Below are 25,212 nucleotides of genomic sequence, written 5' to 3'. Positions count from 1 at the left end.
TTGGAGGTGGTCTGTGGATTGTCCTGGACTATTCTCACCATTCTTCTTCTCTGCCTTTCTGATATTTTTCTTGGCCTGCCACTTCTGGGCTTAACAAGAACTGTCCCTGTGGTCTTCCATTTCCTTACTATGTTCCTCACAGTGGAAACTGACAGGTTAAATCTCTGAGACAACGTTTTGTATCCTTCCCCTGAACAACTATGTTGAACAATCTTTGTTTTCAGATCATTTGAGAGTGGGCTGTCCATGTTCGGCGACCATCAAACTTAACTGAACTTGAATTGTTTTGTAGAAAGAAATGGTCCAAAATACCTTCATCCAGGATCCAGGAACTGATTAAAAGCTACAGGAAGCGACTAGAGGCTGTTATCTTTGCAAAAGGAGGATGTACTAAATATTAATGTCACTTTTCTGTTGAGGTGCCCATATTTTTGCACCGGTCAAATTTTGGTTTAATGCATATTGCGCATTTTCTGTTAGTACAATAAACCTCATTTCAATCCTGAAATATTACTGTGTCCATCAGTTATTAGATATATCAAACTGAAACGGCTGTTGCAAACACCAAAATATTTAGAACTAAAAATGATTAAGATTAATAGGGGTGCCCAAACTTTTTCATAGGACTGTATATATATATATATATATATATATATATATATATATATATATATATATATATTCACAGAGTAATGAACACCAACAATTCTTCAAGGGGCATTCATTAATGTTAGACTTGTTAATTGCTCTAAGTTGATACTTCTCATGTGCATCTAGTTTTTCAGTCTGGAATATGAAGACTAAAAAATATAGTAAAACTTTACTAATTCTAACGCCCCATGTAGTGATATGCAGCTAAAAAATGCTGACTGAAATATCAATCTTTTTGCTGGTACTGTATAATGCTGTATTTCTGTAACAGCCACTGCAAACATAAGATTAGAGACCATGGCTAATTTCCTCTTCTAAGGAAGTGACATCACATCTGTTGGTCACATGGCCATGCTACACATTAGTCCCATTTATTTTAATATATGTTTTGCTTCACTATTTTGTGGCCTTAGCCTTAAAGAGTTTTTTAGAAGGCCACCCCTTACCCACACCAGATTTTATATAAAATATTTTAACTTCTACTATATACTGTGCACACTGGCTGTTTGAAGGACCAGGTTTCCATCGAGTAAATGAGACAAAGAAGTAGTGTTCCCCCCCCCCTCTACCTGCCTCGAAAGTTTATCACCAGTATTCACCTCTCCTCGTTCCCTTGCTGCTCTGTCAGTCTATGCACCTGGAGGTTTTATGTGAATGATGTCATCACACTGCGCCTACAGCTCCCGGGGCTTGAGCACATAGGGGCAAAGTGGTGAAGCAAGGAGCAGGTACCCAGAATATACCTCCCACTGACATGGACAGTGTGACTGGACCTGGAATCCAGGACTGTCCCGCTGAAACTGGGATGGTTGTGAGGTATGACAATGTCTCCCAGTGGCTTCACATTGTAGTTGTGCTATAGTACCCTGGAGCTCTGCAGTCCTCCTGCTTTTTGTCTGATCGATGCAGCAGGCATTACATAATGCCTGAGTGATAGAGCAGAGAGCTAAAGCACTGTTCAATTTTACATTGACATCCTAAGGATAAAAAAGGATGTGTTGCCATTTCCCTACCAGATCATTGTGGCACAACTGGGGAATCACTGATGTAAACATTAAAGAGGATACATTGCTCTGACAAGTTCTCCAGCCTTGTCAAACAGCCAAGAGTCAGGCCTAGCACTGAATATTAATACAGACCATAAGTTTTTTTAAAAAAACTACATAACCGCTGTGTAATGTCACACAGCATTACACTAAATGGACAGAAACATTACATACATGCTGAATTAGTATTGGATTGACTTGACCACTGTACAGCCACGTGATGTACAGTATGCTCTATAATGTGCTGTCATCACCTCGCCTCTTGTGTTGATGGGTAGTAGTGCTGAGGTTATTGTGTTAGCATGCAGCCGTCCTAAACACTATAAACAGCAGGCCACAGACAAAGCACTAAAGGGTTTATGACATGAACCAAAAATCTTGGCAGGATTGCATGCGACACACAGTTAAACTGTAGCCTTACCTTTAGACTCTATGTAAGTAGCCATATTATGGCTCCATTATGAAGACAATTGTAATAAAACTGCTATAAAAGTGAATGAGGTCTTTATTGTATCTATGAATGGTTCAATACTTTCTCCTGTGGTAGCATTGCTTTTAGGATACAATAGCTCTGTACATATGGTACCCAAGAGAGCATTGTACAGTAGCAGATGGCATCTCATATGGTTCCATAGTGCAGAGCCACGTGTGCAGACTCCATGTGCTCAATACAGCCTATGTATGCATAAGGCCTGATGATCAGTCCTTTGAATCAAAGTAGCATTTCTGCATAACATCTGAACCCAAAGGAGAAAATACTGAAAAGAGGTAAAAAATAAAATAAAATATAATAAATATATGCATTCTCTTTATGGTCTACAATACATTGTTACAAGCAGTGTCCCTGTTCAGGTTGTTCCTTATTTTTATAAAATAATAAAAAAAAAAAAATCTTCATTGTTATGCATACATGTACAATGACCTGTAATGACCTATGATGCTTTTAACTGCATCTCCAGACCTCTTCAATAGTATATCCTCCGCTTTGTAAATGCCTGAATGTTTTAATCCTTTCTAACCATAATATTTAGAGATGCTATCTGAAATACTTACAATCTAAAAACAGACAAGAGGCTCAAAGTACGACAGCAGCGGCCAGGTATTTACTAAAAAGGCTATTACAAGAATAAACGGAGAGCTATTTTTGCGCTGACTGTTTGCAGAGTCCTCTTGACCGTCCTTATTTATATAGACAAGAATCCAATGTGTTTTGAAGTCAAGATGTTTTTGGGCATTTCTTTCCTCATTATTTTTCCTTTTCTAATGACAAACGGTTCTATATCGCTATACAGAATAATAAAAAAACAAAACAAATGCACAATGTGCAAATAACTTGGAGGAATAAAAAATTGCTTAAATGTATGCATACCCTGGTCCTGGCTAACAGTCAGAAACGCCCTTCTGACCATAGAAGAGCTACGGTACCGGACCGTAAGCTCTTCACACCGGGCACAGATCGGGAATGCCGACAGTGCTCTGAACTCAGCGCACTGTCAGCTTTCCGGCAGTATATAACACTGCCTTTGGGAAAAATGGTGAAAGGTCCTCTTTAACAAGAAATGCACATACCTGTATGAATCTCTTCCTATCACAATGCACCTCTTCTAGTCCCACTGTAACATCATAAGGGCTCGTTCACAAGGAGTAAATGTGGCACGCAATGTGCCGCGTGTACGAGACGTTTGCGCCGCGATTTTGACGGTGCATGTTTGCGGTCGCGTTAACGCCGCATTAACGCGGCGCTAACGCGACCGCAAACATGCACCGTCAAAATCGCGGCGCAAACGTCCCGTACACGCGGCACATTGCGTGCCACGTGTACTCCGTGTGAATGAGCCCTTATGATGTTACAGTGGGACTAGAAGAGGTGCATTGTGATAGGAAGAGATTCATACAGGTATGTGCATTTCTTGTTAAAGAGGACCTTTCACCATTTTTCCCAAAGGCAGTGTTATATACTGCCGGAAAGCTGACAGTGCGCTGAGTTCAGCGCACTGTCGGCATTCCCGATCTGTGCCCAGTGTGAAGAGCTTACGGTCCGGTACCGTAGCTCTTCTATGGTTAGAAGGGCGTTTCTGACTGTTAGCCAGGAACGTCCTTCTGCCTCGCGGCGCCTATTGCGCTGTGCTGTGGAGCGGGGAGGAACGCCCCCTCCCTCTCCTGATAACACTCGTCTATGGACGAGCTGTGTGAGCAGAGGGAGGGGGCGTTCCTCCCGGCTCTCACAGCACAGCGCGATTGGCGCCGCGAGGCAGAAGGACGTTCCTGGCTAACAGTCAGAAACGCCCTTCTGACCATAGAAGAGCTACGGTACCGGACCGTAAGCTCTTTACACCGGGCACAGATCGGGAAAGCCGACAGTGCGCTGAACTCAGCGCACTGTCAGCTTTCCGGCAGTATATAACACTGCCTTTGGGAAAAATGGTGAAAGGTCCTCTTTAAACATTCTCATATGAAATGTTTCAATTCCTGTTGGATTCTGTTCAACAAAATGCGTTCACTGACAAAATAATAATGCACCCAAAAAATGGTTATATATACACATCAATGATTACAGTTGTGGACTGATTAGACACTGGGCCTTTTCACAAGGGGGCATAAAATGGCTCCTCTGCTGTCCTTTCTGAGGCTACTGGTCGGTAGTGTATCACTTGAAAGATTGCTGATTGCTAAACATACCCTTATAACACACTCAAAGACAAAGCCTTATGAATTCCAAAGCCTTATATCTGACAAAAGGGGTTCACCCAAAATGTTGCAGTTTCAATAGATAAATGAACTGTACAATGTCTCTTGTTATTTGACTTTATACAACAATCAGGACTTTGGTCAGTTCCTATGGTGATTGAGCACACAATGGTGAATTGTCAGTCGAGAGCTGCCCTGCATCTGCCTTGTCTGTAGGTGGCACCCCGTCTCTGTCTGAATAATTTGCAGGAGCTTAGCAGAAAAAAATATATCAATTACACCCATTACATTTCCTGCCATTGACAGACAGCCACCTGCACCTTCATTGGCAGTGGTGTCATGAATGAGAAACTTGGACTCCTACAGACTGTAACCACATCATCTTTAGCAACTAATCCAGGTTCTGTTTGGGAAATTTAAGCAGGGGTCTAAAACATGCGGGGTGGCAGCTGGATCGGAAAGAACCCCTGAAGCGGTCTTAAAGCTTCCTTATTTAGTAGGCCACAGGCTTGCAACCTTCATGCCCACCAACACCTCCTGCTCCCTTCCGCTGCTCCAGCACACATATGTCACATATGCTGTGACATATGTGTGCTTGGAGCAATGGGAAAGAGCTCACCCGGGAGCAGTGAGGTAAGTATTGGCTGTTGGCCAGTGGTGGGGGAAATTAAAGTATGAGGAGCCACTGCTGGGTGAACATTAAACTACACTATGACACTGCTGAGGAAAATGAAACTATATGGGACCACTGGGGGGGGGGTCTTGAAAATAAACTTATATTGAATAGAATTTGAAAGGAATGCTGCCCATCAATTTCTAAATTTTTCTACATGCAGCCCATTAGCCTGGCGAAGTTTGAGACCCCTGGGTTAGAGTATGGAGGCCTCGTGGTGAGCGCTTCAGTCCTGCCTTTGCTGTGGAGTGACACACTGCCCCAATGGCTGGTCTGATGACCCCTAAAAATGATATGGAACACTAACAGCTCAGTGATACGTACAAGACATTCTGCAACCACATGTGATACCTGTCATAGGATAATTCTCGCCCTCAGACAGCAAGATTTCCCGGGAATGCCTTTTGCAGATTGCAAAACTTTCTTGGCCTGCCAGATTTATTGACAATTAACCATTTGTGGGAGCAGCTTGGAAGCCAGATTAGGCAATTTACAAGTATGCAGGACCTACAGGCCCAGCTGCAACATCTGTGGGCAAATGTGCTAAAGGATATCACAGAGAACCTGTATGCCTCCATGTCAAACTGTATCTCATCTTGTATCCAGGCTATAGGTGGCTCAATAGCGTACTAAAGCCTCCTTTCAATTGCACAGTGCTCCTGAACTTATTCTTTTACTGTAATATTGTCACTTACTTACATCATCATTACATTCACACATAGAAAGTTTCATTCCATTATAACTCCCTGATGCGTTATTTTTTTCGCAATGGGTGTGTATATAAGATGTTAGGCTAGAAATACAGTACAGGATTTGTAGTTATGCATGTATTCGGTACTTGTATGTTCTAACTGAAATATAGATGTCAAATACAGTAGTCTGTGTTATAGTTGTTGCATCTGTAGCTTTTACAGTGTATTGAATTGGCCATAAGACATTGTGACCTAGAAAGAGGTTTATCTTAATTTATTCAAGAGTTTTAGTGGATGTTAGCTAGTCAGTGACCAACTGCTTCACCTCAAGTGTGAGAGGCAGCGCTATGGGAGATCCTTCCTCCCAACCACAGTCAGGCTGTATAAGCAACATCAGGCTAAGTAAAGATCACTCCGCACAGAGAACTAAATGATCCTGAAGTCTTTCTTTTAGTTTCTATCACTCCTAGTATCTTTTTCTATCTGCTATTCTGACCTTGTAGGTGTTCTTTTTCACGTAATATATTAATGTATTATCCAAGCGGTTGTAACACACTGAATTTCCCTGTGGTGGCACTATTAAAGGATTATCTTATTTTATCTTATTTGCTAGTATGTATTCATTATTTTGTATCTTCCATTTTTCTACCACCTTCCACATGTAATGTTCTCTGTATATACATTATTTTCTTTTTGTTACGGTTCAGCAGTGTACAGTCTTACCCGATTACAAATATGACTTAGCAGAAATAATATACAGCACATCATAACCGCAGCAGAACCCAGTAGACCACCAGGTGATCTGATTTTTAGAGAAAAATCCTCTTTGGATCCTAATTCTATAAGTGTTGAGATCCTGAGATCCCTCTTTTCTAAATTAAATTGAATCAGTATAAGAATGAAATTACAAATCCCATTGGAGACATGAACGAATAAATGGAAAGTTGCTTCAAATGCATTAAAGTTCTAACAAACTGAAATATGCGTAAACGCTGTCTTGAAAATTAACATAATTTTCAGCCATTTGCTCTATAAATGACAGATAAGGAACCATTTTTCCATATACACGTTTTTTTTTGTAAGTCAGACTTTGCTTCCATGTCCATCCAAATAACCTTCAAACTTTCTAGACAATAGAATGATATTGATCAACCAGTGACCTCAAATGCTGTTGGTGAGCAAAAACTCTGGTCCTTTAATTCCCAGTTAGAAACCGTAGCCCTGCCTGTGTAATATAAGCAGCTTCTTTGCACTCTTACTAGTTTGGTTTCATCCCCGGAAGGCACACATATTTCTGCATGGATATTGCCAGTTCTGAGTGAATGGTTTTGTCACGCTTGACTTTCCATCCTTTTCTCTGGAGTTTACAGCCTGACTATAGTAAACAGTCTGTGTTTGTACTATTTGACCCAGAGGCTTTAATTTTGCCTCAGGATTCAGACCATTAAACACTTTAAGCTCTTGACTAACTTCTCCCTCCTTCTGTGACATCACCACTTATCAGTGTCTGAAGATATCAGTGACTCAAATTCAAAGTCACCTGGAGACAGGTAAGGGCTAATTAACCCTACATATACAAAGCCGAGACAGGATGAAGAACAGACTGTCCCCCAAAGCCCTGTAGACCTTCATGTCTTTGGGTGACATAAAACACTTGTGTGTAGCTGAGATCACAGTATCCTTGAATTCAGTCAGATAAGTAGTTGTATCTCTGTGATGAAGGCAAATGAAGCATGCTTTAGAGAAGGTGGATGAAGAGTTGCCATCTTCAGGGGTCTCCTTCTTTCCAAAATACTTTGTTCTTACGTCTTCCAAGAACAGACACGCCAGACTTTATACATGACCAGATTTAGATCATCAGTATTTAGAATTACATCTTTTTTTTATGTAAATTGTGAGCCCCATATAGTGATCACAATGTACATTTTTTTTCCTATCAGTATGTCTTTGAAGAATGGGAGGAAATCCATGCAAGCACAGGGAGAACATACAAACTCCTTGCAGATGTTGTTCCTGGCGGGAATGGAACCCAGGACTCTAGCGCTGCAAAGCTGCAGTGCTAACCACTGAGCCACCATTTTGCCCCTAGAATTATATATAACACTATATTAAATCCATTTATATACCTTTGATGTAGATTGTTTGCAATATACTAAAAAGATAAGATAAGAATCATTTTATGAACATAACCATATCTATATTTTTATATAATTAATAGTTAAACATTTTTGCAAATATAAGTAACTAAAAATTTTACAGAGTTTGAAAGACTTTCTTTAACCATCTTAACGCTGACTGTTTGCTGTCTGGATCAGTTGCCAATAGATACGACCACAAATGCCAAACTTTATATAGTCTGGGACTTGTCAGAAGCCCAGCCATGATGTTCTTATTGTAGCTGGGTTATCAGGCAGGGACACTACATGTATGAGAAGGTATCCCAGCCACAATAAGGAAATCATGGCTTATTTTACGACCTTACAAAGTTCCTGCATTCATGGTCGTATCCACTGGCAAACAATCAAAACAACAAGACTGTAACCACAAAATAATTAGAGAAAATGTTTAAAACGGCAAAATTTTTAATTACTTATATTGCAAAAATGTTTAACTTTTAATTATCTACAAATTTAAAAATGGTTATATTCATGGGAATACCCCTTTAAGACTATTCCAGAGTTTACTGACGTTTTTGTGTTCCATTTGCTCTTCCATCTTTCTCTAGCAATTGGCTTTCCGCGCCCGGATTTGACGCCTCAGCTCTTTTTGTACATCCTTTAGTCTTCTCTTCAGAACTAAATGCCATTTTTTTCTCCTTGAGAAGAACTTTTATATCAGGGTTAATCCATGGTTTGTTGTTAGAGAAGCACCTCACCACTTTTGTGGTACTGTGTTCACCACACAAAAATTAATGTAGTCTATTATGGAGTGTGTGAGATCTTCCATGTCATCCCCATAGGATCTCTGCAGCTCTTCCCATGCAGTTGTGTCAAAACAATCCCTCAGAGCCTCATCACACTCCTCGGACCATATCCTCACAGGTCGCAGATGCACCAGGTTGTGATCCGATTTTCCCAGAGGCGGTGGGGTTAATTATATGCCTCCCTTACACTGACAAAGAACAAGTCCAATCTTAAAAAGGTAAATAATGATGAAATTGTAAAATATAGTTTTTCTCTGCTTCAGTAAACGCTATTGTCTTTACATAGAACCTTTCATGCCATCTAAGGTAGGGAGTGTTATATAGCATTGCAAAGCAGAAAGTGCACTGAATTCAGCGCATTTTCAGTTTTTCAGGTACCTTCCTAGAAATATCAGTTTCAGCTTCCCATATTACAGTACTGATCTTGGAATCAGTCGCACCTCTCAACGTCATCGCTGGGCATTGAGCAATACCCTCCTTCACAGTACATGACTATAGTAGCATCATGATGGCCTAGCAATGATTTTGAGCTGTAAGTCTGGCCGCTCTGACAGTGCAGTGATATTGGTAGCCAAAATTAACAGCACCTATGTCTCTGGAACCAGGGCAGATACTGGCAAAACTAAGGGAGCCTGCACACGGAGTTAAGCTCCGCTCATTCTGAACATAAAACTAATTCAGAATGAGTGCGTAAAAACCAGATCCCATTGATTTCTATGGGTGCCGGCATACGTGTGCTACCCATTGAAATCAATGGGAGGCTATTTTCCCTATTGCTTTCAATGTGATATGCACGTATCACATTGAAAGCAATAGGGAAAAAAGCCTCCCATTGATTTCAATGGGTAGCACATGTATGCCGGCACCAGGGGTGAACCTGCCCCTTTCGCCGCCCGAGGCGAACGACAGAAAGCCACCCCCCCCCCCGAGGGGGTAGAGTAGAGGGGGCAGGGCTAAGTGGAGGGGCGGGGCTTAGCGGCGTTCGCAGGCACGGAGAGGACCTGCTCTCTGCCTGAGCGTGAGGGGAGGCTGCTGGAGCAGCGCTGCTCCAGTGGCCTCCCCAATCCACCGCTCGGTGCTAAGCCAGTCCAGGACAGCTTGGTAAGCAAAAATGCCGCCCTCCCTGGGGCTCTGACATAGTGCCGCCTGAAGCGGTCGCTTCAGGTCACCTCATGGGAGGTGCGGCGCTGGCCGGCACCCATAGAAATCAATGGGATCTGGTTTTTACGCACTCATTTTACGTTCAGAATGAGTGGAGCTTAACTCCGTGTGCAGGCTCAATAACTGTGCTGAATTGAGCAGAATTCAGTCAGATTTGCAACAGTATTGAACATGTCATATCTTGGAGGATGTGAAAGGTCCTCTTTAAAGGCCACTGTATTATTTGTGGTGATACATATCCTTACTAATATTATAAATGTGAAAGTTTGTGTGTTTGGATGTTTGTTCCTCAATAACGCCGAAATGGATGCACGGATTACAGTCAGATTTTGCACATACCTAGAATGGCGCTGGGAGGAAACATAGGCGCCTTACCATCCCTGTAGGTCGGTGAATTCCACAACCGCGAGCACCGGAAGCACGGGTGGCGGAGCCTGAAGGACCTGAGAGGATGTCATCGCCCTGAGCTCCGATTGGAGCAGGCGATGGAGAGTGCGGAGGTGTAGATACTCAAGCTGGCCACAGAGCTTTCATGCTGGTGTCTGATTGGAGCGGCCAATGCAGGGGGTGGGGCTATCACGGCTCAGGCCGGCCGATGCATGGGACGAGGAAGATGGCGACACATATGCGGAGTGCCGGACACCGCGGCATCGTTAGAGCGCACCCACGCTGTGGATAGGTGAGTTCGCCGTGTGCCCGGGGGTGAGAAGGGGAAACTCACACTGGAGCCAAGTTCAGAAACCCGCCAGGTACCCGTTGAGCGCCATGCCTGCCCGTACCTGCTGCGCAGCACAGTCTGCAGCCCCAATACACGCCGGGACACTAGGCGCACAGCAGCCTCATGGAGGGGTGCCGGGATCGCGGCTGGCAGGGGGAGAGAGTGGAGCACAGCTCACCAAACCGCCGTATACCCCTCCAGTGCCATGCATGTCCATAGCTGCTGCGCCCCACTCTCTGCAGACCCTAAACATGCTGGGACACTAGCCCCATGGGGTGGGGGGGCCAGCCTGCACTGCAGGTGTCTCGTGCATGGAGAGAAGGGGGCCGCGGACGAAGTCGCGGGTATTGCTAGTTCTTAATATTTGGCTAAAATTGCCCTGACCAGTAAAATTTTGTCCATCAGGAGAAATCAGCATAGGGGAATAGGTTTTTGTAATCTTTAATGGGGTCGATACTTACTTTAGAATAATGGTATATTGTATGTGGCAGAGGGACATTTGAGTCCAGGGTTCTTGTAGTGACTGATAGTTCTATATCTCCAATAGCTACGCCCCTGAGTCCAAATTTTACAGATTGGGATTAAATAATAGATAAGGCTGTAAAGTGTAAGCAGATGGCTGGTCAGGTAATGGAGGTACATCTCACCCAGACTACTAAGGTGGGTGAGATGAGAAAACTGCAGAAGGGATGTTTATTCTCAGAAGACAACTTTCGTCTGCTGAGCATTTTGGTAAATGCTCGGTATTGGGCTGGATTTTTAGGAATGGCACGTAGGTTGGTAGTGGGACCTGTCATTCCACCCCCCTCCAGTCCACACTTTGAGGATGTTCCGGCAGCGACTCAGCTGCAGAGAGTCTGCTCATCAAAGGAGCTTAAGAAGTCAGCTCCAGCAGCAGACTGTGGGCAGAGCTTGGCTGGAGGGCCAAAGAAAAGAGGTCATATTTTTGGAGCTGTGTCCTGAATGATTCAACTGGCTTTTGATTCCTGTTATTCTAGGTGAGGTAACCAATTCTATGTTTAGTTAGAGCCTAGCAGGGCACATATTTATTTTTGTATTGTTTCCTTTTGTTGCTGCACTATCATTTTGGGTGAAAATAAAACTCTACCTTTGTTTTGGACTAAAGAAACTGGACTTGTGTGACTATGCCACCCCATCTAGCAACCCCAGTCCCCGACAAAAGGTTTAACAATAGCAGTGCCTCTTAGAATAGCACAATAACATTACTCTAGAGCAGGGGTAGGGAACCTTCGGCTCTCCAGCTGCTGTGAAACTACAACTCCCATCATGCTCCATTCACTTCCATGGGAGTTCCAAGAACAGCAGAGCCAGTATGCATGCTGGGAGTTGTAGTTTTGCAACATCTGGAAAGCCGTACGTTCCCTACCCCTGCTCTAGAGGGACTCCTACTGGTTTTTTACTGAGTTTTTTTTTTTTTTTTTTTAATACTGGGCTAATAGTATTAATTACTTTTTACTAATAGTACTAATTTCTTTGACTACTTTAATGATGACTGATTGCAAGCTTTTGGGACTGCTAGGTCCCTTCATCAGGCATGGTATAACACAATTTCTGAAGGCATGCATAGTTATACAGGAATAGAGTGTTTGGTGCACAATTGATGGAAAGCAATTGTGCACCAAACAGTCTATTCCTGTATAAATGTGCATACCTTCAGAAATTGTGTTATATCATGCCTGATGAAGGGACCTAGCAGTCCCGAAAACTTGTGGATGTGTAAAAAAAACTGTTACACAGTTATGCCTGTATTTTCATTGCTATTTCCAGCATTTGTTTTTATTTATACAGTAAAAAAATATCTTGTTTGTGAATTATGACTTAAAGGAACACTCCAGAAAACCTTTCTACAATGTGTAATGTCTGTTTCAAGGTATGGAGGCTCTGGATGACACAGGGATTCTCACATTGGTCCTTGTGGTGACAAGTAAATTGCAGTATTAACAGAATTTTGAGAAATGTAGATTACAACTAAAGTTAAAGGTAGTCTAACCCACTCTAAGCATATTCAATTGCCATCACCTTGTTACAGATCACATTACTATGACAAACAAAATACCTTTGACATGTATTTCACTGTTGGAAATGAGAGTAAAACAACTTTGATGTATTGTACAAATGAGGCAGCTGGTGCACTAGGGATGAGTCATGTAAGCATTGCTCTTTTTGCTCAAGTAGGATGGTTGATGGTTGTTATAACAGTGGAAGTATCAACTCCCACTATACAAAGTGGCACAGCTAGAAGATAGTAGGGGGCGGAGTGGCAAACTTGTGCTCTAGGGAGCTGAGGACCCCACCCCAGTGCACCAACTGACTCATTTTCATAAGATTGCAAAGTAATAATGGCAAATATAACTAAATCCATATGTTTTGCTATCACCCCTCATAATACCCCATGTCACATATATCCATTGCCCTGGTATCTAGTGGTTACATCCTCTGGAACTTCCCTTTGCATAGGACGAGCATGTGCACTGATATGTTTCTATAATGAATCTCTCTCGTTTTGAACTTAGTCAGCAGAATAACTTATTGTCCTGGTTCACCGAACAATGTGAGCATGTGCAGAATGGATCATGCAAAACACTTGTTGCAAGTCTGTAGCCTTGTGCAGCGATGCTATTGACTGCTGCACTATAAGTATTTACTGCTCATAGACTTTATAATTATAATTAGAGCAGCAGGCTGCTTACACAATCACCTACATTACCTGTCTCCAAAATGGTCACATGATACACTAACTGAAAGAACCTGTGTAGCTTAAAAATAATAGCATACATCAAATCCCAACACAGTTCATGCACCCCATTTAATTGCTGCCACCATTACTGACTTTTTATGGGCTCAGTAGAAACCCCACTCAAATATGCACATGTCTCTCTAACAGTCTGACATAAACACACTTTAAAAAGATGATGTGTCCATAGAGTATACATGAACCACCATTAAGCTGAATGATTTAATACCCAAAGGTTCAATGATGTATATATAAAAAAAAAAAAATCAAAAGACAACAAAACAAGCAAAACAGTTTGTAAAATAAAAGGGAGAAAAGATAGAAAACATTTGCCAATTAGAGTCCCTTTGTTTCCATGGAATTTGGAGGTTCTCAGATGAGCTGGGCGCACTCAGTGTGTTGCTGACTTCCAAAGTGTAAAAAAAAGTCACAGCAATCCGGTGAGTGTGGGATTGTCCCCAGCAGGCTTGTACACAATCTGATCAGGGACTGCTTCCTCTACAGTTAGTAGCATCCTCTGTGGGATGTCACATTGTACAATTTTGAGAACATGATAGGCTATATCATGACTATACTATACTCTTAAATGGCCCAATATTCCTCTTGTATTACTTGCATACATATATCATTTGTACATCAAACTTTGTTCGGGATCTACTTAATCACCTTGTATTGCATTAACCACAGAATGTTATGCAGTTTACGATTTGTGATTGTTCATATTGTTGCCCTAGTCTATTTACTTAAATGCCATGTATCTTTTATGGCCCCTGTAATTTATATGGTATTTTATTAATTTTCAGTGTTTGATAATGGGCTATGCTTTAGACCGAAACGTTACACTTTAGTGGACCCAATAAACAAGCTACTTATAAATTTGATTAGTTAGGTGGGAGCCAGAAAGTCTGCAAGGGCACAGAATCTCTCTGAGCAAGGGCTAAGCTGCACAACAGCTTAGCAGGAACAATAGTCTATTGTCTTGCCTATTTTAATTAATCAGTTTTGGGTGTGTACTCTATAGCGTGGGTTAAGAACAAATCATTTTTGTAAATTGCAGCTTCATTATGATATTTGATTCATTTTTTTTTAAACTTAAGTGCCATAAATTTGAGGGTCATACTTTGCTCACATGGTACTGAGCCTACATATTCCCAAGTGATACAACTGCACATCACAAAGCAGCCACCATTTACCTTCCCTTTGTTTCTGGGCCAAGATAAAACTTGACTCTACTATAGACAAGGATTCTTAGACTTAATAATTAATACTGTTAGTACTAACGATGGGTAAGCCGGTTTGGAACAAACTGGATTTGGCTGCAACTTTCCAAAAATTTTGGGTTTGAATGAACCTGAACTTTTCACAGTAAGAGCATGGACAAAGTCAAGTGACCTCAATTCACAATAATGTCTTGCAAGCAACCCATGTTAGGGGGACAGTCAATCATGAGGGACTATAGGTCAGAGGTCACTGATGACTCATAAACAATATAAAAAGCCCAGGCAGAAAAAGAGGGTGACCATTTTGTAGGGAGATAGCCCCACCTCCCCACTTCCTTCTCCATAGAATTCTATAGGGAGAATAATTTGATACTTTAATGGGCTGGAGTCCATTTTGGGAGAACAGGATGGAATTCAGCAAAGATTCCAGAGTAAATGTCAGTTTGGCAGGGAGATGGGAGGAGAGAAAAAAAAATAGATAAGAAAATATATTTTACAAAGCTTCTTAAGCTGATCAAAATCATTAAATAGCGGTCATCTATTGTTTGGCTCACAGCTATCTCGCTTTACAATCCCAGACACATGCACACATGGCTGGCTGAGTAGTGCATGTGTATTGAAGTAGCGGAGGGGAGAAAGCTGCTGCCAACTCCTCTGGCAGTGGCTTATCTCCCCAGTGGCTTATCTACAACTGCCTGATCCTTATTTCCCTTGACATCTAACATCTAGTATTGGAAGGCAGGCTAGCACGCACCCATAAGAATAAATGGAGGCGGCCGGCACGCAGACTTTGCCCACGACCGGCCGCTTAACCCCCTGTGTGCCGGCTGCGTCCATTCATTCCTATGGGCGCGTGCTATTCGAAACGGGAGTTTCGAATAGTACTCGCTCATTTCTAGGAGGCACCCACACTCATTAGGTGGTCAGCCAAACCAGTCAAAATCAGTGGGTCTTACATATAGGCTATCTCTGATGTATACAAAGTTTGTTAAAAAAGTTATTTGTTGAAAAAAAGTGTGTGTTTTTTTTCATGCTCTATACAGTCTCATTCATAGCTTCTATGGAATAAACAAATTGTGACAAACACTGGTTTTCCAGTCCACAGAGTCAATGCTACATAGACTGTAACCATAATAATGTTACATCATTTGTCATCTTATCCTTCTATTATAGAGTACACATTTATTCATCCACAATCCAAAAAAATGCTAAAAATGCTTTTTTCTAGCCTCTTTTTTTATATTACAGCTGTGCCCTTTATTATGACTATATGTCCTCTCTCCATCGTCCTCTGCCTTTCATTTGCTCTGCAATGAACTTTTAGTCTGTGCAATGTTTTTAAATCCTGTTTATACAGAGGATAAACATTTCAAAAGATCGGAAATAACTCTGAACAAGAACGCAGAATCCATCTGGGCAAGTTCTGCATTGGCTCCTGTAGCTGCCACCACATTGTCAACTGGTGTTCTAGGCAGCAGTACAGATGTCAATGGAGACGACTTGCAGGCAGGGACACAGCAGTCTTGGGTACCACTATATTGCACTTAAGTAGAGACATCTTTTCTTTGTTCTGGCATTGGGTCCAACCCAATTGAGTTGTGGCTCCTCCTATAGATAACTTTTCACTTACTGGACTTCACATGGAAAAAAAAGATGCTGTCCTTTGTTCTGTTCAGAACTTTGGCATACACTACCACTCTGTTAGACAATGCAATATTGTGGGGATATGCAAGTAGCAAAAAATCCAACTACTACTGAGCTCGAGATAATGGCTCATATTCTTTATGTATAGGTTAGAACATCATATAAGAAAGCCAGCCTGGTGAGTGTGGAGCTTGTATATAGTCTTTCTAACATGTTTATCCCATGACAGTATTGCACTTTAAAACCCCATGGTGGCATAAGGGTTTTCAGCTGAAAGACGGGTTTCTGTACATGCAAAAAGCTGTCATTACATATGCGGTGCTTAACCCTGATATGCAAAAAACGCCAGCCTGCAGATTCCAAATCCCAGGCAGCTGACAACACAGAAACACAACATCCCTTATACAAACAGGGTCTACCAGAGTCATCCTGTGGCTGTCACACTCATCCAATCAGAAAATCATCACCCTTGCACTGCTAAAGGCCTGCAGCACATTCCTCCCAGGTGAAAACATGTGCAGGGACAACTACACATTTCTGTTATTATTCTGTTCTTTAATGTGGCTTACTATGTGCTTACTTACAAAGGGGGTAGCGCACCCCTGGCATACTAGCCTTGGAATCTATGGGCACCTACATAGAGTGGCTAACTACTATGCTCAGGTCCATGCTGGTACTGTTTAAGAAATGACTGTGTAATGCAATTTCATTAAGGATAAAGTGCCCAACTCTGACGAATAATACTATATTCAAATGCCATCCATGATGGTGAAGTTATCAACACAATCATGTCATGTACCTGAGGATATTATTATTATTATTAGTAGTAGTAGTAGTAGTAGTAGTAGTAGTATTACATTTGGGATACACCTTACACAGGCAGTGCTAAGATTATATTTGCAGTCTTGTCAAGACAGTAATAAAATAGCTAAAATGTAAAAAGATATACTAAAGCATCTACTATCTCAAGAAACAAGCTAATACAGAACAAAAAGGACAAGAAGACAACTCATGCAAGTAAACTGCTGGCTCAGCACATAGCTTCAAGTATTAACCCATCCTACAGAACTGACTTGTGCCAATGTGCTGAGCACATAATGAATAAATACAGAATGCCATGAACTAGTTGTCTGTATCTCACCTGGTTTTTCTGCTTGGGGTTCCTCTGAGGTAATGTTGCTGTTTGTGCCCCCAGTAGGCACAGGGCATGTAGGAGAATAAGGAGATGCATCCTCAGAGTAGGGCACAGGTTGTCTGCTAGGTAGTGGCACTGTATTACTGCAGACTCTTTGTTCTTTCTTTGTCTTTCTTTTCCTCTTTCTGGGTTTCTCTCCTCTATGTGTATGTGTGGAGGAGCTGCCTGGTGCCTGTGTCAGTGAGCAGAGAATCCCTGCTGCGGATTTATACTCCTCTGTGCCTTTTGTTCTCTCTCTTCACTTTTATGGCCTGAAGTGACACATCTGAACAGCATCACGTGCTTAATGTTTGGGAAGGAGAGAGAGACAGAGGGGTTGACTAAGGAGAGGGGTTCATTTGGAGAGGAGGAGGGAGACGGTTAATCTCCTTCCCATAAACAAAAAAAAATTGAAGAAAGAAGTCTTAAAGACTTACTGAAAGTTTACAGTATGGTGTGTTACTCTAATATCTGGACTTTAGATACATAATAAACACAAAGAAAAAGTGTCAAACAATATTCATTTATGGAATTCTTTCTGCTTCCGAATGTTGCCATTGTTCTGCATACCACACTAAATTTGCAACTTATTTATTGGAAACGGCCAGAAACTTAACTGATGCTTTATGCCCGTTATACAAAAACTGGGCAGGTTGGAGTTTATCTGCCCAGCTTTGTTGTTTGCCCACATGATAAGCAACATCAGTGGTGTGTCAATGCTGCATTGGATTCCCTACTATCAGTCCACTTACCAAGCATATTTATGGAGGAATTATATTTCATGCCCAAAATCTATAGAAGATATATACTCAATGTCCATATTAAGCTAAAGGCTTAATAAGTCTCCACACACCTATATGGTGGTCTCTCCCCAAGGAGTGACAATATCCCCTTGTCCATATTAAAGTCACTGATATAGTAGTGCTTTGGACCTCCTTCACCTTCAAAACCACAACAATTTGCCATGACATACACAGACCTTACCCATAGGTGACCCATGCTGTGCCAAAAATTCTACCAAACGCCATTACTCCATCTCCTCCAGCCTGAAATGTTGACACATGAGTGGAGAGTCATCGATTCATGCTGAATGTGCCCGAATCTGACCCTCCCATTAATATAGTACAGTAAAAAAAAATCTGCACTCGTCTGTCCAGGCAATTATTTTTTTTACTGTTCATGAATCTAGTTTATATATTTTTTTGCCCACTGGAGTCTTGCCATTCTGTTCCCCTTAAACCATGAGCGGAGGATGCTTATTTTTTTCTGCATCCCGCTGTAATCTCTACCTCCCATTGAAAATAATGGGAGACAGAATCTGCTGTGGATTCAGGGGTGTAATCCGCACCCAAATCCGTGAGAAGTTTGTCTATGTGAACCTACCCTAAGGTTATGTTCAAGCTCAGTAGATTTGTTGGAATAATTCTGTAACTGCTCTATTTATCCAAATACAGGAATCCATGTCCTTGCTACAGAAAGAACCCCGTTTAGATGAATTATACTTATTATTAGTAGCAGAAATGCAAATTAGCAATGCGTGCGCTTGTAACATGAAATTATCACGCAAAAAAGTTACATATAGTGAAAAAAAGGACCACATATAGTGTAACAACTGTAGCATACCTGTGATACAAGGAAACTATGTAAGTGCTAATAAGCCTGTAGTGGATCCATTTCTTCCTCTCTTTGCCGAAAAAAACTTTATGATAGCCATAAAATCTGTTTATGTGATTCCAGCTTTACAGAGGCTCAGGAAATACAGATTATTACATGTCCTATTGAGATCATTACTAACTATATGGGCAATAAGCCCCACTACGTACAAGCTGTAGGTAGCCACAATGTTATGTCCTTGTTAGAGGTAATTTCTAAGTTTAAGCAAGCACAGCAGGGGCACAGGGGAGCAGGGGGTTTACTCCATATTTATACTGTGAGAAAGAGGAAACATCACCTAGTTGCAAGATTTCACTTTCAACTGCAAATTTATCACATCATTCCAAAATATGGAGCCATGAATAACTACCCTTCCCCATACGTCCAACACAGCAGCACAACAGATGGGGGTATTCCTGCCCCTGCACGCAATTAGGACAGGTGGAACTTTTGCTCAATCAATAACCTCCCCTATAAGAGGTCACCAGACCTCCCCCTCCACGTGTTTTTTTCTGTCCTGCGGACAGGGACAGGTGGTGGTGGGGGGAGGCCGGTGTCCTCTCCCCCTGTGATGCTAATACGGTTACTTAGCTCTCTAAAACCTCTCTGCCGGTGTGTGTCTCTCCATGAGCTCGCTGAGCTGTTTGGACGTCCGTCCGGGGGATTTCCTAGGCGAGCGCGCGCGCTCCGGTCAGCTGGTTGTCGGCAGTAGGGAGGCGCATGCGCAGTGCGCTCTCCCTTTCTCCGGCCATGTGTCCCTCCGTCCCTGGCATTTCAGGGTCGGGGAAAGCGTGTGAGTATGTGTTGGAGGGGAGGTTTCCCCCTCATACAGAGCAGAGCAGGTAAGAGGTATACTGAGATGGATAAGTGGAAGTATTATTATGTTTATTCACAGAATCCTTCCCCACCTGCCTGGCTGGTGGGGCGGGGCCTGGTCTCCCTCCCCTCTGGGAGGTATTTAAGACTCAGTTGCACTGTTACCTGATGCAGTGCAGACGTGGTTTGTGATTGCTGACACATACTCAGGAAAGTGAAAGGACTTTGCAATAAGTTTGAAGCTAGTGGTCGGCCTGTGGTTTCCAGCAAGGGGGCATGGTAAGGCGTATTGAAACAAATGTTATTTTCCCTTATAGATGTCTTCTTCATCCTCGGTATCTGAAGGACGTGGGGGAAGGTCGGCACCTAGGCTCCGGCATTTACCATGCAGGGATTGCAAGACCCTCTTGCCGGATGACTATGATTTTTCCCGCTGTCGCCAGTGCCGGTCTTCACAGCCCGTGGAGTCGCAGATTGGTGAGGCAATGTCATGGGTGAAGGAGTTCGTGAAGGACTCAATGAGGGAGATGAAGGAGTCTATCTCCCACCTAGCCAAACGACCACGCTTGGAGCTCCCCTCTGTCCCCTCCCCTAGGGAGGAGGAGTTCCAGGTCTTGGAGATCTCTTGAGATCTCTTCGGATGAGGAGTCAGATGGGGCAGGTCCATCTTTCTCATTAGAAAAAATGCCAAAATTATTCAAGTTGGTACGCCCACATAGAGGCGAGGAAGGGGATCCAAGAGCCCCAAGGGCATTTAAGGTAGAACCTTCAGTCTCAAGATGTATGGAGACGGAATGGAGGAGACCGGAGAAATCGTTTCAGATTTCTAAGAAATTTCGTACTCTCTTTCCGATGGAAGACGCGGAATTTAATCGCTGGGGGCCACCCCCGAGGGTTGACATGGCCGTGTCTAAATTGTCAAGACGCACAGTCTTGCCTTCGGATGATGGATCCAATCTCCAGGACGCGATGGATAGGCGTATATACACAGCTGCAGCAGCACAGGCCTCAGTAGGAATCTCAACAGGGGAAGTGGTCCAGTTTCTTCGTGGAAACATAGCGTCTCTTCGCAGAGATATTGACGCAGGCGTTCCGCGTGACGACCTCCTGACGTTTCTGACCTCCACATCCATGGCTGTCGATTATCTAGCAGAGGCGGCGCTCTACAATGTAAAAATTGCAGCAAAATCCATGGCGTTGGCAACGGCTGCAAGACGCCCACTGTGGCTCAAGCCCTGGAGAGCGGACAATACATCCAAGTACAATTTATGTGCACTTCCGTACGAACCAGGTAGGCTCTTTGGGAAGGAGCTGGATGTTATTATGGAAGGAATGGCTGACAGCAAGGGGAAGAGTCTCCCCCAAGGTGCCAGAGGTAGGCCTGGTCCATCATATAGAGGGAGAGGATTCTCCAGAGGATACGGAGCCAGGGGCTTCTTTCAAAGACGCCCGGGGACCCAGGGCAGAGGAGCAGGTAAACGCACCTTTCGAGGGGAAGAGAGAAAGAAGCCTTCCTTCTGACGCCAACCCCTACGGGCTCCCCTCCCGCGGAGACACATCACCCTTACCAGTGGGAGGTCAGCTGGCCCATTTCACAGCAGCATGGGGTCGTCTCATTCAGGACCCATGGGTCCTCCAGCTCGTGCAGACGGGCTACGAAATAAAGTTTGTGTCTCTTCCACCCGACAAGTTTGTGAGTACCCGTGTTTTATTTGGTCAGAAGCAGATCCTTCTAGAGAACGCCGTTCAGGAATACCTGGACAAAGGCGCTCTAGAGCCAGTTCCTTTGGCAGAATGGTCGACCAGAGTGTATTCTCCGGTGTTTCTGGTCCCCAAGACATCAGGGGGATGGAGGATGGTGGTCGACCTAAGATCTCTCAACCAGCATGTCCTCAAGTCTCGTTTCCGGATGGAAACTATCAGGTCTGTGATACCATTTCTGCAGCAGGGAGACAGCTTTGTCACCCTGGATCTAAGGGACGCCTATTTGCACGTCCCGATTTTCCCGCCACACAGGAGGTTCTTGAGGATCGCGGTTGTGCTGAACGGTACGCTGTGTCACCTACAGTTCACAGCTCTTCCGTTTGGGATTTCCTCGGCCCCCCACACCTTTACAAAGGTGGTGGCTCCGGTCGTTGCAGCACTCCGGCTCCATGGGGTGTTTATTATACCGTACCTAGACGATTGGCTGTTAAAGGCCCACTCAGCAGAGGTTCTCGCTGCCCACTTAAGGACCACAGTTACCTTCCTAGAGGAATTAGGCTGGATGATCAATTGGAACAAATCAACAATTGTCCCCACCACCAGAATCCAGTTCCTGGGATTCATTGTGGATTCTCAGAGGATGGAGATATCTCTTCCTCAGGCACGGAAGAAGATTTGTCGGGCGGTGCAACATCTGGCGGTCACACGGAAGGTTCAAATAAGAACCGCAATGAAGGTCCTAGGTCTAATGTCAGCAACTGCGGATGCAGTGCCATGGGCGCTATGGCATATGAGGCCACTACAGAGCGAGATCCTCAAGGTCTGGAGCCGCAGCCCCGCAGGGCTGAAGAAGCCTATCCAGTTGACCATCAGTACCCGTCGATCACTACGATGGTGGTCCCAGCTGAAAGACGGGATGTCCACGGTCCAGCCCGACTGGACCCTGTTGACAACAGATGCCTCCCTTGTCGGATGGGGAGCGCATCTGGGGGAGACCCTAGCACAAGGAACATGGAGCCAATCGGAGAGGATCCAGTCATCAAATTGGCGCGAGCTGCGGGCGGTGTATCAAGCCCTGCTTTACTTCGCCCAGGAGCTTCGCGGCAAGGCGGTAAAGATCAGGTCAGACAACATTACAGTTGTCCTTTATTTGAACAAACAGGGTGGGACAAGGTCCACCTCTCTTCTCAAACTGATGGATCAGATCTTTGCCTGGGCAGAGAGAAACCTAAGCCACCTCAATGCGGTGCATATAAGGGGACACCTGAACGTGCTGGCAGACCAGCTCAGCAGGGGAGAAGCGATGCCAGGCGAGTGGTCCCTCAACCACGAAGTGTTTTTGCAACTAACTCAGATGTGGGGTCTCCCCGAGGTGGATCTGATGGCCACCCAATACAATGCCAAGGTGGAGAGGTTCTGTTCCCTCTACCAGGAGGACAACCCCTTGGCAGTAGATGCCCTATCAATACCTTGGAGGTTCAGGCTGGCATACATCTTCCCTCCACTTCCCATGGTTTCGAAGGTATTGGCCAAGATCAGGCAAGACCAGGTGTCGGTGATTGCCATCATCCCGTTCTGGCCGAAGAGGGCATGGTTTACCCAACTCATACAGATGAGTCGAGGGAATTACTGGAGGCTTCCACTTCTTCACAACCTGGTAACCCAAAACAAGCAGCTATGCCAGAACTTGAAGAGGTTCAACCTGACAGCCTGGAGGTTGACCGCACCATATACGGACATGACGGATTGTCACAGGCCGTGAGAACAACTTTTGCCTGTTCGAGGGCAGAATCTACAAATCGGAGTTATTTAAGAATTGGAAGAATTTACCAGCAATGGTGCGCGGAGAAACAGTGCCCATTGACACCGATAGAGTCAATATTGGAGTTCATGCAGAATGGGCTGGAGAAGGGTCTCACCCCAGCAACACTAAAAGTACACATAGCTGCCCTCTCAGCCGTACTAGGGATCAGACTCTCTCAGAATCTGTTGATAAATCAATTCCTGAAAGGGGCCACCAGGCTCCGACCCTTGGTGCAGGTCCCAGTCCCGCAATGGGACTTAGCCACAGTACTACAGGGGCTTTGTGGGCCCCCCTTTGAGCCCCTACAAGAGGTGGGGTTAAAGTTTCTTACATACAAAGTGGCGTTTCTGCTAGCCGTCACTTCGGCTAAACGTACAGGGGAATTGCAGGCGCTGGCAGCCTCTGAACCCTATCTGTTGTTCTTCCCAGACAGGGTACAGTTAAGATACCTTCCGGGGTTTATGCCAAAAGTCCCTTCAGGACAAAATATTAACCATACAATTACTTTACCTACATTCTTTGCGTCCCCTGCCTCTCTAGAGGAGGAGAGGTGGCATACCCTAGATCTGAAGAGGGCTTTGCAGATCTACCTGGAACATTCCAGGTCCTTCAGGAAGGCGGAGAACCTGCTAATAAATTTTGCAGGTAGATACAAGGGATGTAGAGCATCCAAAACAACTTTGGCGCGATGGATCAAAGGAGCCATCTCTCTGGCGTTCAGTACCCAGGGACTGTCGCCGCCTGGGTGTGTGAGGGCTCTTTCGACCTGAGCTGTTGCCGCCTCTTGTGCAGAGAGGCACGCTGTCTCTCTGGACCAAATCTGTGCGGCGGCAACCTAGAGCTCCCACCTAACCTTTGTTAGGCATTACAGACTAGATAAATTTAGCGAGGAGGCGACTGCCTTTGGTCGCTCAGTCTTGACGTCAGTATGTCAGGAAGTCCCACCCTAGGGGGATTTTTCTTGCTACCTCCCCATCTGTTGTGCTGCTGTGTTGGACGTATGGGGAATGGAGGATTATGTAGATAATATGTTTTCCCATAGTCCAAACAGCAGCACAAAGCTCCCTCCCTATATATTTGTTGGTTGAGATTCTGAAGGATTTCGGAAATTTATACTTTATAATTAACACGTGGAGGGGGAGGTCTGGTGACCTCTTATAGGGGAGGTTATTGATTGAGCAAAAGTTCCACCTGTCCTAATTGCGTGCAGGGGCAGGAATACCCCCATCTGTTGTGCTGCTGTTTGGACTATGGGAAAACAGATAATCTACATAATCCTCCATTGCATTAAATGCCTCAATAGGTATAAGTTATAGCTCAGGTCTAGAAGCTGATGTGGATTTGAGATTTTGGTGCATACAAGACAAGCAGAGTATAACCTGAAGCATCGGGAACTTGATGCAAAATCTGTAATGGGGCCCTTACATACTGTATAACTTTTTTTTAACATAGGAGTTAATGGGTGGTGTATGCCACTAAGTGGCATCCATTATTCCAGTACATTCATGATTGCTGTTATGAAAACATCCCAATGGAAATCTCAGATGTATATTAGAAACCACAGTGTAAATGAAGCATTACTGGTACAAATAGTATACCATGCACAGGGGGGAAATTTATCAAATGCATTTATTGGTCTTACAGTAAAAGGGTGCAGGCTAAGCTGTAACTCCATACAACTGCATTTTTTTGAGCCAAAAACAAGAATGACTACAAAAGGTCTGGGAAATATATAGGAAGCACTTCTCCCTTCTGCTGAATCCACTCCATGTTTTGGCTCCATAAAAGCAGCAAAATCTGCAACAAAAAAGCTGCATTTCCGTAACATGGGGAATCATGTGTTGTAAATGCTGCGGTTTGCCCATGGCAGAAATGCCGCAGAAAAATACA

General features: G+C 43.8%; 1 protein-coding gene across 1 annotated transcript in view; it reads right to left on the bottom strand.

Moving 5' to 3' along the window:
* MMP11 (matrix metallopeptidase 11) overlaps positions 1-17,523 on the bottom strand; it is a 37,354-nt gene extending 19,831 nt beyond the window's left edge. Inside the window, exon 1 of the mRNA XM_075262579.1 lies at positions 17,313-17,523. Coding sequence (XP_075118680.1) covers positions 17,313-17,402 — 90 coding nt within the window. The 5' untranslated portion in view covers positions 17,403-17,523. The remainder of the gene's footprint in view (positions 1-17,312) is intronic.
* Between the last annotated feature and the right edge of the window lie 7,689 nt (positions 17,524-25,212).

The sequence above is a fragment of the Leptodactylus fuscus genome, chromosome 1 (genome assembly GCF_031893055.1).
Source record: "Leptodactylus fuscus isolate aLepFus1 chromosome 1, aLepFus1.hap2, whole genome shotgun sequence".
NCBI classification, from domain to species: domain Eukaryota; kingdom Metazoa; phylum Chordata; class Amphibia; order Anura; family Leptodactylidae; genus Leptodactylus; species Leptodactylus fuscus.
This window is presented reverse-complemented; position numbering and strand designations above follow the sequence as displayed.